Below are 12,859 nucleotides of genomic sequence, written 5' to 3'. Positions count from 1 at the left end.
GTCCCCCCTGCGTCCGATTAGCTGCTCCTCCATACCAGCAGGCCTTCAGGCACTGTGGGCAGCCGCCTGGCAGGTCGCTAGTCCCCGCCTGGCCAGGCCCTCATGGAGTGCCCTGCTTTGCAGCGCTGGCACAGACTACTGCTTTGGCCCGTGGAGGACTCCCCAGTGTGAGAAGGGCATTGGTCATGACTTGGGAGACCTGGTTCTGGTCCCACCCCAGTTTTGCAGCCCCTGCAGGTTCAGCCCAGTTTTGAACCCCTCTCTGGCTCAGGCTCTGCATTTATGGAATGAGGGGATCACTGGACTTCTGATTTTCTAACCGAATCCTGGGGGCCCAGAGTGTCATGGGGTGTGGAGGGCCCGGCCGGTAGAACTCCACTTTGATCTTTTGTAGGTAATTAACTTGTGCTCAAAGAAAACTCTTTTTTTTCCAGACACAGAGAGAGACATTAGAGACAGAAAATGAGAAATCATCCCCCATGGGGGATGGTCACGCTGCAATCCCTTCTCCTCCATTCTCCTCTCGGGATCTTGGGCACACACGCACACGCACCCGGCGTGAGTTTTAAGCCACCGGGTCCGGGTTGCGAACTGCGGTCAACTACGTGGGAGTCCAGCGACATAGCCATTACGCTAACTGCTGTTTCCCAGAAAACTCTTTTTGAAACCCACAGCACTCAGTAGATCTGTTGAGTAGGTGCCCGTGTGGGCGTGTCCAGTGCTCTGGTGAGAGGGTTGGTTACTGCAGGCTTACCGTCCCACCCTGGGCCGGAGCCAGGCGCGCTGTCCTCCAGGCAGCCGTGCGGAGACCAGGGAGGCAAAGGCTTGACCTCTCTGCTGGTTCTGCCTCGTCTTCCCTGTGCCCTCGGGCCAGCCTCTGTCTGTGAGCCCATGCCCTCACCCATGGGGGATAGGGGATCATGCACTCCAAAGCTTATTGAGGCAATCCAGGCCGCCCTCTGAAGAGTCTGTGTCCCTGAGCGAGTGCGGAGCAAGTGCCGGCTGCCGGCCCCACCCCACGCTGATGCCTCGCGCCTTGTTTCAGTTCTCCAAGTCCATGGTGCTAGACGTGTACAGCGACTATGTCAACAACTTCACCAGCGCCATGTCCATCATCAAGAAGGCCTGTCTCACCAAGCCCGCCTTCCTCGAATTCCTCAAGGTGGGCCTCCAGGGTGGGCTGGAGTGCCCTTCACCTGGGCATTGGCCGGGGCGCAGGAGGCTTGCTGGGGGTCGGGGAGCTTTTGGTCCCAGCTCCAGGGATCACATCATGGCTTTGGCCCAAACACCTCCCTTCTTTCCTTTGGGTCCCCCAGCCCCATGGGAAGAAAATCATTCCCTCCTGTTCCTCACCGGAGGGTGGTAGAGTTAGAGTGTCCATCAGCTGCTTGGGATCCTAGAGCTTTGATAGGTGGGCGGGGAGACCCCTTACTTCCTGTAGCTGTGGGTGCCGGAGGGGCCAGATCTAGCGTCAGGGTCAGCTTGGCAGTGCTGGGCCGTCCTGATCTGCTGTGGCTCAGGGAGTTGCTGAGCTGGCCCCTTTCCCATCTGTGAAGGGATGAGGGGAATTCCTCAACGGGCGTCTTGGGCATCATGCGGGACAATGGAGGTGAGGACACTTGGGAAAACCCTGGAGCCCCCGGCCCACAGGGAGCCTGCTGCCTAGCCGAGGATGTGGGTGGGCCCGAGTGCAGGAACCCACTTCCCCACCCAAGAGGACGGGGGCTGGGGCCTTCTATGGGGGTGCCAGCTGCCATGGGTGCTAACAGGGCTGGGTGGTGGGATGGTAGTAGGTGGGGGAGGAGGGTGTTCCAGGTGCAAGCACAGTGGGGCAGAGGCCAGCACTCTGGCAGGGGGATGGAGCCGGGCAAGTCGGGGTGGATTCTGAGAGCACTGGACACCCACTGGGGAGTCCCAGAGAAAAGGTGGAGAAGCAGCTGAGTTTGCTGCAGGCCCAGAGGCTGGGGTGTAATATTTCAGGCAATGGGCAGCCATTGAAGAGATTTGAGCTGGGCGGCTTGAAGTAGAAGCTGGTGGAGGAGTGTGGGTTGCAGGGATGAGGGCAGGGACCCAGGTCCCAGGTGTGTGGGTGGAGTGACGGAAACAGACGTAAGAGACAGGACAGTAGAGTTCCCGGCCCTGCCCTCACCCTGGCCTGGCACTGTCTGCTTTTTGCTTAAGTGAAGGGGATAGTATCTTGTCCGCTTCTACAAGTCTGACCTCTTAAATAAAGTGCTGAGTTTCCCAACTAGGCCTTCAGCTCAGACCGTACAGTGACTGGTCTAGTCTCCCAGGGGTGTGGGGCCACGCGGGGTCACTGGTGGTGGGAGGGTTCCCTGGCTGCAGAACTGGGCCCTCTGCTCCTTCCCACTCTTCTCTCAGACCCAGAGGCCAAGCAGGGGCCTGGGGCCTGGGGGATGAGCCGGGGACGGGAGCGTGTCGGACCCCAGAGCCCTGGGCCCTCTCTGCAGAGGGTCAGCGAACGAGGTGACCTTGTGTCTGACAGCGGCGGCAGGTGTGCAGCCCAGACCGCGTCACCCTCTACGGGCTGATGGTGAAGCCCATCCAGAGGTTCCCGCAGTTCATCCTCCTGCTTCAGGTACCACCTGGGACTCCAGCAACCCTGAGCAGGCCATGGGGTGGCTGTGGCTGGGTGGGAGGGCGGCTCTCATCCGTGGTCCGCAGCCTGGCACCTGCATGGGGCTCCGGCCTCATCTTCCCCCACGGCTAGAGTGGAGCCCATAGCAATTCCTGGCTCTTCTTGCTCCTACCCGGAACACTGCGTGATGACACGTAGCATGAGCTTGGTTGGGGGGTGGGAGTGAAGGCATGCTGCCCCTCCAGACCTGCAGGGCTCCCGGCGTGGAGGTGCCCAGATAGCACGCTGACCTTGGCCAGTTCAGGCTGCAGCTTCAGAATGGGCTTGGGGTGCCTGAGAGCCTCAGCATCACATGGGAACCCAGTTCCCAGGGTCCCCCGTCGGATGACCTTTCACCTGGGAGCCCGAGGGCCTGGTGGCGTTTTCCCCCTCAGAGCTGCCCGGCCGTAGGAGCCGGCTCTATTGTGCCATTACCGTCAGCCCATTTCCTTGGACTCGGTTCACGCGTGTCCCTCCTTTGTCATCACGCTAACCATTTCAAGTGTGAGCTCAGAGGCGGCAAGCGCCTTCACCCCGTTATCCAGCCGTCACTACCGTCCACCCCAGAACTTTCTCGGCTTCCCAGACCGAACGGGTGTGGACCCGTTCAACAGCGGCTCTCCAGCTCCCCGCCCCGCGCCTGGTGCCCACTGTCCTACCCTGGTTGATTTTGACCCTCAACCCCATAAGTGGGCCATACAGTATTTATCTTTTTGAACCTGGCTTATTTTTACTTAACATGGTGTCCTCAGGATTTCTCACACTGTCGCAAGTGTCAGAACTTCCTCCCCCTTAGGGTTGAATAATATTTCATTGTATGCATAGAGCATGTTTTATGTGTCTGCTCATCCATCAGGGGACCCTGGGGTTGCTTCCCCCTCTTAGCTAGTTTGATAACGCTGATATGAACCTGGGTGGACACACGTCTCTTCAAGACCCTGCTTTCAGTTCCCATGCATATATACCTGGAAAGATACAGACATTTTTTTAGCGTTTTTCACTCATTTCCTATTTCTTGAGACCTTACTCTGCATTTGGTCCCATCTGTTTGGCCCGTTCCAGCCTTGGGTTATGCTGGAAGTGTGGAGGGTGACACTTTAACCCCAGGCCAGAGCGGGGTCTGCTGTGGGCGGGGTTCTCCAGTGACTGTCTTGGCCCTGACAGGACATGCTGAAGAATACTCCCAGGGGCCACCCTGACAGGCTGTCGCTGCAGCTGGCCCTCACCGAGCTGGAGACGCTGGCTGAGAAGCTCAACGAGCAGAAGCGGCTGGCTGACCAGGTGGCAGAGATCCAGCAGCTGACCAAGAGCGTCAGTGACCGCAGCAGCCTCAACAAGGTGAGCGCCCTGGGCCTCCTAGCCTGGCTGGAGTGCTCTCCCTGCTCTGCAGTCTGCACCTGTCTCCTGCGGCCTTCCCGCTGTCGCCCATTAGGGGGCAGTGTTCCCTGAGGGAGGCAGTCCTCCCTTCTGCAGGCCGTGACCTGACTTTCAGGGCTGGATTCTCAACCAGACCTCACGTTCATGACTCGTCCTGTTATTTTAGGATAAAAGCTGATTTTGTTCATTAGCGTAACTGCCAGGAAAGAGTCGGGAAACGCCAGCCTCGTGTTGTGGTCAAATGAACCTGCTCCGATGTTAGTCAAGGGTTTGAATCATCCAGATTTTGCCACTGGGCTCACTGTGGCCTCAGGAAATCACCCAGCCTCTCTGACTCTCCTTCGCTCCCCACAATGAGGGTGATTTAATAGCGCCTCGGCCTCAGGGCTGCTGCAAGGGGAATAGGGAGTTGTCAAAGCAGCATTCTGAGGGTCCTTGATAGAAGGAAGATGAAAATTCAGGCCTCGTGTTGAAGTTGCGACTTATAAACATTCTATTAAAAATGTCGTGAGACCCTGGCAAGCGAGTCTAGAGAAACTCATCTTTACGGCACAAGGTCACCTCCTGGGTCGCCCATTGTAAACTGTCATCCCTGTTTCCCTGGCAGCACACGGCAGCTGTCTGTCCTGGGCATGGCAGAGTGTGGTTCTTTGGGGAAGAGACATCTCATGGGGCCATAGGGAGGTGTTCAAATCTGGAGAAAAAACTGGGAGACTCTTGGCTCTATGGGGTCTCGAAAGCAGAACTAAGGCAGTGGCTAGAAGTTCCTGGGAGGGAGATTGCAGCATCGGGAAGGGAACTTTCTAGTAGCCCGGGAAGGACTGCCAAGAGGGGCCACAGCCCTTTCCGTGTGCACCCCCCCTTTATAGCATAGAATGCTCTAGCCTGCATCACCTTCCCAACCACCCCCGCTGGGCTGCGAGGCAGGGTGGAAGGGCACCTGCATGTCCCTTGCAGTAACCCTCAGGCATCTAGCATATGAGGACTCTCTGGCCGCAGGCCAAATTCATGTTGCTCGTGTGTTTGGGGGGCCCACACTGTGGTTTTAAGGAAATGGAGATAGTTGCCAACATTTACAGATTGAGAGACAGCTTATGAAATTTCCTTGATGGCCTCTGGGAGGGCTGCATGGCAGTGGTCACCTGAGCAGCGGCTACCCATGGGCTACCCACGTTCCTCCTTTCCCCTTGATGTCACCTGCTGACCCTGAAGGCATGTGGGTTTGCTTCTCCCATTCCAGGAGAATAGAGCTGGGAAAGAAAAGACTGGCAGGGGTTGGACTTGTCCCCTGGGAAGATGTCCCCATTGAAGCTGGCTCAGGAGGGTATGACAGAGGGGGCTACCCCCACGCCCTGCCTCCAGGCAGGACTAGTCCCACATAAGGCTGCCATCTGAGGTCTCTGGAGGAAAAGGCTCAGCCTGACCACAGCCCCAACTGGTCTTTGCACGCTCCCCTCCGGCCCACCTGCAGCCCCTTTTCTGACTGGGAGGCTGTCTTGCTTCGGCCTGGGTGCCTGAGCGGCTGCAGTGGGAAGCGAGCACCTGGACAGGAAGGACAGTGTCCTGCAGCAGTTGCCCTGGAACAGCTGCCCTGTTCCCTTCCACTCTGTGCCCCTGGAGATCCAAGCAGTGGAGTGCGGTGGGCACTGGTTGGAGGTCAGGGAGGCCCGTTTGATGTCAGCCATGGGCTAAACCCTCTGAGCTTCAGTTTCCCCCTCTACCAAGTGAGAGGCGAGTTGGGTACGCGGGGGATGTCGTGCAGGGCGGCCACGTGCTGTGCTTCCCCCACCCCCAGGGCCCTCCCTGGACTGTCCCTGCCAGTTTTGAGACCTGCTCAGTGGTTTCCCTCTTACCGTCACCCAGGGAAAAGTGGAAACGAAACTGGGTGTCGCCCTGAACGGAACCATGCTGGCTATTTCAAAATAGCCTACTCAGGAGCCTCCAGAGGGGAGCTGGTGCAATATCCGGGTTTTCTTTTTCTTCTTTTTCAAATCTGCCTAAGGGCTGGGCAGTGATTGCCAGAGGCCCAGGGGACTTTCCTCTTCCCTGTTTTGGGTCACAGCATCCTTGACAACCTCCTGTGGAGGCCCGTGATGGTTTATGAGCTGGTGTTTGACTTGTCTGTGGAAAAATCGGGGGGGATCTCTGACTTAGCAGCCATGGAGGACCCCGAGGGACCCTAAGTCCTCCTGTGTGCTGGGAACAGTGGGGCCTCTGGCCGAACCATGCAGGGGCCCGTGCACGCGGCCTGACTGTTCTGTGCTGCCATCAGCAGGCGGTGGGTGTTGGCAAGGCAGGCTCTGCAGTCTGTTTCCTCCTCTGGGACGTGGGAATGGCCTCGCAGGGCCACTGAGCCAATTGAATGAAACGCCACCCTCAGTGCCTGGGCACAGTGGGCCTTTGGGACCGTATAGACTCTGGTGGGTTCTGACTTGAGAGACATGATTCTTTGGAGAACAACAGAGCATTCTCTCTGGGGGAGGCCCCAGAGTGATGGGTCCTTTCCCAGCCAGGGCGGGGAAGGCTCTGGTTGCCGTGGGGAAAGGATTTTGCTGCATACCTCCCCTTCCCCCACATCCCTCTCAGGAAAATAGGTATTTTCTCGGGGGTCCTTGGGAGGGTTGTTGGCCCCAGTGCTAGGACGAGGGCTTGGTAGCCAGCCTGAGATTGCAAATGCCCTTCGGAGTGGCGTGCCCTGCCAGCAGCCCCCAGTTCTCCTGTGGTTCGTCTCAGCTCCCGGGTGGAGGGGTGTGTATGTTCCTTTGCCTGCCCCGGCCTCGGGCTCCCTTTCTGCACTGCGGAGACTACGGGGTCTTTGGGCTGGCAATGACCACGTGGCTGCCTGGGTCTCTATGCCAATGCTGACCTTCCCTGTCCCCCTTCCCTAGCTGTTGACCTCAGGCCAGCGGCAGCTGCTTCTGTGTGAGACGTTGACAGAGACCGTGTATGGTGACCGTGGGCAGCTGATCAAGTCCAAGGAGCGCCGGGTCTTCCTGCTCAATGACATGCTGGTCTGTGCCAACATCAACTTCAAGTAAGTGTCCTGTGCCAGGGCTGGAGCTGTGGGCGTCGCCCCTCCCTGGGGCCCATCCTTCGTACCTTAGCTGGCCAACCTGCGGTGGGTCCCACAGAGCTGTTTAGGTCTCTGAGATGCCGCCTTCCTCTCCACCCTTCTCGGCCCGGCCTGGCCCGCTGTCACTGGTGCAGCTCTGGGCAGTGCCTGGAGGTCTTTGGGGGCAGCCCCCAGCCTTGGGCATACAGTTGTCCACTGTGTAGACTCATCCGTCCTGGACCCCTGCAGTGTCTGAGCAGCCGCCTGCATACAGACTGGTTTGAAATTCAGGAGATTCTCCTCGTGTCCAGCCCAGGTCTCTGCTACTTTAACTCAAGCGGCCTTTTCTCTGGCCGGCTTGCAGTGCTCAGCGTGGGTCTCTGCCCACCCCTCAGTCAGAGCATCTTCTGCCCACAGGTCTCCTGGGTCTGCTCAGGGGTTTAGCTATAGGCTGTGTCCCGGAGTGGGCCGAGGAAGGTATTTTAGAACAGAGTCGGCAAACTGGTGGCTGACGGGTCACGTTAGGTCTCCAGAGATCTGTTCGGCTCGCACATTCGGTTTGCCCAATGACTGTGCCAGTCAGATCCAACTTTCTGGGCCCACCGTGGCCGAGGGCACAGGCTGGTGCCATGCCTGCCCTTCTTCAGAGACCCCCCCGGGCTGGTTCATTCACTTAAACCCCCTGCTGGGCCTTGAAGGCCTCAGGGACTGTGACCCTTTGCCAAATGCTCCCTGAGAACGCCAGCTGTGGTCTGTCCAGCCTGGCTCCTAGGAGAAGCCCACTGTCAATATCTGACAGCACTTTGAAAGCACGGCATCACAGAAGCCACCATAGGGCAGCAGTGACCGAGATCCAGGTGGGAAGGCGGTCACCGGTCCTCACTGTGGGATGTTAAACCTCAGCCACTCCCACCTCCCAGCTGGAGTGCATGACAGCGGGGCTGGGCTGGGAGGCCGCCAGAGCCCGATGTAAACTTTGCACCTGCCGTCAGCTCGTGACTTCTGTGCTGGGCCACAGAGTGGACTTGGGGTTATCTGTGGTTCTGCGTCATGGACCCCGCAGTCATTGTCCCCGCGCCTGCCCACCCGTCTGTCCGTCCATTGGTCTGTCACATCTGTCCCGAGCCCCTCCTTGTGACAGTTCCCAGCCCCTGCTCCAGGGAGCTCGTGGCCCAGGGGGCACTCCGGCAGGAAGCCTCTCACTCACAGATGGTGTGGGCAGTGCTGTGGTTGGCCATTCACCCCTCCTTTACTCCTCCCTCTCTTCAGTACCAGAATTCGCAGGTCTCGTTTATGTCCTAGGCACTGTGCTGGTGCCAGAGAGATGACAGACCCCTCTCTGCCCTGTCTCTCAGGGGCTAGCAGTGTGCAAAGTGGGTTTCTAGTGGCCCAGTTCTGGGGACTCAACTGGGCGATTCGGGCTGAGTCAGTTCACCTAGCTGAACATCAGTGTCCTCTCCTGGGATCATGCGGGCTTCTAGCAGGGCTGCTGTGAGAATTAGAGGTGACGGGAGGCCTGGCCCAATGGGAAGGCCCTTTGTGTGGTCCCCTCTGTCAGCCCTGGCCTCTGTGGCTACGACCCTTCCCCAGCCCGGAGGTTGTCCCTTCTTCCACCTCTGATGCCCAGTGCAGTGGCCAGGCCAGGGGGCCCAGCCCATAGGAGTCGCTCGGTCACAGTAACAAGTCCTAGCCCAGTGGCCAGGTCAGGGGCCCCAGCCGATAGGAGTCGCTCGGTCACAGTAACGCGCTTCCTTTCCTTCTTGTCTCTGTCCTTAGGCCTGCCAACCACAGGTAGGTGGTCCGGGGGCTTGGGAGCATGTGATTCTGGACCTGGGGCTGGGGCCTGGGCACTGGGTGCTTCTGCCCAGCAAGGGCTCCCTGCTGTGCCTGGCTTAGTTCCGGCCTGAGATCCCGTGCTTGGGCTGCGCAAAGCCTGGCTGAGAGGGTGTGCTGGGCCATGGTGCTCCGGGCTGGCCCTGGCGGGGGCGCTGCAGGCTCTCAGGCCTCGTCCTCTCTGTCCTGGCAGGGGCCAGCTGGAGATCAGCAGCCTGGTGCCCCTGGGGCCCAAGTACGTGGTGAAGTGGAACACGGCGCTGCCCCAGGTGCAGGTGGTGGAGGTGGGCCAGGAGGGCGGGGCCTACGACAAGGACAACGTGCTCATCCAGCACGCCGGCGCCAAGAAGGCCTCCGCGGCAGGGCAGGCCCAGAGTGAGTACCGCCTGGCCAGGGCCCTCCTCACCCCGTCACAGCCAGGGCCCGGGCCCCGCAGGCCACGGCAGCATGGCTCGTGCTGGCTTTACAGCCCCAGCTGTACACCTGTGGCTTCACTTGGCACATGCACGGGCGTGTCCCAGCACCATCTCACCTCTGGCATACACACAGCTCACACTCCCCACTGCCACCCCAGTCTGAAGACACGCTCACACATGCATGCACACACACGGTGACTGAGGTGGACTGCGTGACTTCTGGTTCCCGTGGGACCTCAGGCAGGTGTCTCCTCTGTACCTCAGCTTGCCCCTTGGTATAGCGGGGAGCCTGTCACTGCAGTCTGTCCCCTCCATCCTTAGAGACTGGGCTCAGAGCTATCTGTCATGACCTGGATCCACCTCCCCCGTCCTGGCCAGACCCTTCAGACGCTGTCGGCTGTGGCCACCGCCAGGGCGACACTTTTCCAACAGTGTCTCCCCATCCAGCGTTCTGTCTGTCTCTGGGGCAACCCTGGACTGCTGCAGCCGCTCCCTCTTGCCCGGCCCCTTTCTATCCCTCCTCTGTGTGTCCCAGAGCCAACTCTTCAGATCCATGTGTGTCACCACTACCTCGAAGGCCCTAGGATAAAGGCCCCCAGCTGTCGTGGGGCACCGCCTGCTGCCCCTTCACCCTGTTGCCCCCTTCCCCCTCTCGCTGTGGCCACACCAGCCTCTCTGATTCCAGACGGGCCGTGCTCCTCCACAGGCGCCCCGTGCCTTTGGCCAGGGCACTCCCCGCACCCTCTTTTTGTCTGCTTTGTTCTTGCCCTTGCCCATCTTAGCTCATCTTAGATGAGACGCCTCTTCTTGCAGAGAGGCCGCGTCCCTGTCCTATGCTCTCGAGGCTGGGTCGTTTGTCCTTTTACTTGTGACTGGTGGATTTCTTTCCCCTGGTGTGAGCAGCCTCACCAGAACTTGGGGTGCCACAGACATTGACGTGTTTCTTGAATGTGTGACAGGCGTTAAAGCACAGGGCCGGCAGAAAGGAGCGCTCCTTCCCCGGGCAGGAGAGCGCTTGGGTTTCACTTCCCCTCTGCACGCCAGGCTCTGTCCACTCCGACGCAGGAGTTGCTTCACAGCTGCCAGGAAGTTGTGAGGGAGCGACCGTGCCGCCTCCTTGCTCCCGGGGCCGCTGTGCCAGGTGCTGGCTCTTTCCCCAGGCCTCTTGTCCCATTACGACCCTTGGAGGTACGCTTAGGCCCAACTCCATCCTGCCATCCCACCACGTGGGGCTGTTGCTCTGGGACCCTCCGCTGGTGACTTCGGACTGTCTGTGGCTGCATTCCTTAAGTTGGGGCATGCACTGCCAGACCCCCTTGACAAGGAAGAAGAAATTTTTGTTGAACCCCAGTTGGCCTTGAATGATTTATTATATTGTTATTCAAATATGTACAAATATAAAACTCAGCATAATCAGCTCCTTCTGCTTAGAGCCCTTGAACAACCGTAAAGCCACAACAGAATCACAGTGAATAAAAATAAAGCTACAGGACAATAAAACTCAAATTAACAGCATTAATGTACTGTGATGGATGGTGGCGTTTTACTGAAACCAAACCCCTCACCACGTGGAAGCTCTCGGGCGCAGGCTCTGCCGGGTCTGTGCCTGACCGCGGTGCTCCGTGGTGGGCCGCCTTCCTGCCAGCGCCTCCACCGGGGTCACCGCAGAGCCCCTCTTTGTTTGCTGCGAGCACATCGGTCACATCTCAGCCCCCTTTGTTCTTTGCTTGTCATCTGGTGACCCCTCAGGTAGATGGCTCGGTACCTAATCCTTGGAGCCCTGACGCCATGTGGCAGAACAGCACTCCCTCCTCCGCTCTGGGACGCCACAAGACCTCAGCATGAGTCTGTAGCTTGGAGAATGCAGCCGTGTTCTCAGCACGGCATTAGGGGTGCCCCCTCCGGTCCGGCTGGCCCCTCCTGCTCTGCCTCTTACTGTCCACCTCCATGCTCCTCCCTCCATTTACATCATCACCAGAGACTGGGTCCCTCCGCCCTGTTCCTGTCTCAGCTCCCCGATGGCTTTCTCCTCAGCACCTCCCACCATCTGCCCTCTCCGTGCCTCCTATCCTGGCCCTGCGCTCCCTAGGAGCAGGGACCCTGTCTGCCTTATTAATGCTCTCCTCAAACCTGGCCCACACCTGCACACAGTAGGCCTTTGACCCATGCTGTTCCTGGGCTTCCCCGAGCCACGGTGCCTTTGCATAGGCTAGTCTTCTTGGCCGTGCCCTCCACACTCCTGGCCCTGTGGACGCCTCGTCTCACCCAGGCACTGCTGGCTCTTGTCCTCCGTCTCCTCCCACCCTCTGCAGACAGCCTGTGGCCCAGGTCCCAGCTAGGCTTTATCTGTGGATGGAACTGTCTTCCCAGCTAGACTGGGAGCTGTCAAGGCAGAACCCTGGCGTATTTCCCTCTGTGTCCCCAGTGCCCTAACCCAGAGGGCAGCGTGTACTTTTGCTGTGAGTGTCTGCTCGGCTCCTCCCCACCAAGGCTGAGCCGGGTCTCTTCTGTGCGCAGATAAGGTGTACCTCGGCCCCCCACGCCTGTTCCAGGAGCTGCAGGACCTGCAGAAGGACCTGGCCGTGGTGGAGCAGATTACGCTCCTCATCAGCACACTGCATGGCACCTACCAGGTACGCGCCACCGGCCTGGCCTCCTGCGTCCCGAGCTTCTCCCCAGGGCAGTGCCCGCTAGCTCAGCCTCAGCTGCCTCAATGTGCCCCGGCGCTGAGTGCCCAGAGCAGCAGCCGCAGCAGGGCTCCGGGTTTCTGTCCGGAGGTCTGGCTGTGACCTCTGGTATGGGGAGAGCAGAGTCCGGGTGTGGGGCTTTTGCTGGCTCTCTGCACAGTGGCCAGGTGGTCTTGCAGCCCCTGCCTGGACCTCTGCTCCAGGCTGGAGAGGACTCTGCTCGTGAGGGCGTGTCCTCAGAGGAGGGCTGCCGGGCGGGATCGGAACCCAGGGCTGGATCGCCAGACGAGGGAGAGCCAGCCTCAAGCTGGTGGCTGAAGGAATAGCCTGTCCAGGCTCCTGGTCTTTTCCTCAGGTCCTCGCCCCAAGGTTTTATTCTAAACGAAACAGACCCCTGGAGGGTCTGATTGCAGCCGAAGCTGGTGTGGCTTCCGGGCAGCCACGAGTTGTGTGTGACCGTGACCTTATCGGCCTTCTCAACCCTAGAACCTGAACATGACCGTGGCTCAGGACTGGTGCCTGGCCCTGCAGAGGCTGATGCGGGTGAAGGAGGAGGAAATCCACTCGGCCAACAAGTGTCGCCTCCGGCTCCTACTTCCTGGGAAACCCGACAAGTGAGAGGAGGAGGGCCTGGGAGGGAGAGGGCTGCTAGGGGGATGGGGGACTCAGAGAGGGGCCCCTGTGATGGGAGTGGCTATGTGTGCTTTGTGGGCCGCGCCCAGGACAGTGCCCAGCACATAGTAGGTGCTGTGAAAAGACTGTTGGATGAATGATTAAATGATGAAATGAACAAACGCCCAGCTCATACCCTGGGCCAACCTGGTCCCCCTAAAGCCCTCAGATGCCCTGCCATTGG

At 59.3% G+C, this 12,859-nt stretch overlaps 1 protein-coding gene across 12 annotated transcripts in view; it reads left to right on the top strand.

Annotated features, from left to right (window-relative positions):
• The window catches only part of ARHGEF10L (Rho guanine nucleotide exchange factor 10 like), a 178,935-nt gene that overhangs the window by 109,542 nt on the left and 56,534 nt on the right, over nucleotides 1-12,859 (top strand). For 8 of the 12 annotated variants that reach the window (XM_006145224.2, XM_014586547.2, XM_027770608.1 and 5 more), the window contains 8 exons: nucleotides 1,046-1,162; nucleotides 2,507-2,599; nucleotides 3,803-3,976; nucleotides 6,904-7,049; nucleotides 8,844-8,858; nucleotides 9,094-9,275; nucleotides 11,834-11,949; nucleotides 12,490-12,617. In XM_006145224.2, the coding sequence (XP_006145286.1) occupies nucleotides 1,046-1,162; nucleotides 2,507-2,599; nucleotides 3,803-3,976; nucleotides 6,904-7,049; nucleotides 8,844-8,858; nucleotides 9,094-9,275; nucleotides 11,834-11,949; nucleotides 12,490-12,617 (971 nt within the window). The remainder of the gene's footprint in view (nucleotides 1-1,045; nucleotides 1,163-2,506; nucleotides 2,600-3,802; nucleotides 3,977-6,903; nucleotides 7,050-8,843; nucleotides 8,859-9,093; nucleotides 9,276-11,833; nucleotides 11,950-12,489; nucleotides 12,618-12,859) is intronic. The other 4 variants (XM_027770609.1, XM_027770611.1, XM_006145222.3 and 1 more) reach the window with 1 other exon arrangement.

This window comes from Tupaia chinensis, unplaced genomic scaffold (genome assembly GCF_000334495.1).
Source record: "Tupaia chinensis unplaced genomic scaffold, TupChi_1.0 Scaffold000146_1, whole genome shotgun sequence".
Lineage (NCBI taxonomy): Eukaryota > Metazoa > Chordata > Mammalia > Scandentia > Tupaiidae > Tupaia > Tupaia belangeri.
Note: the sequence above shows the minus strand (reverse complement) of the source record. Positions and strands in the feature narration are given on the sequence as shown.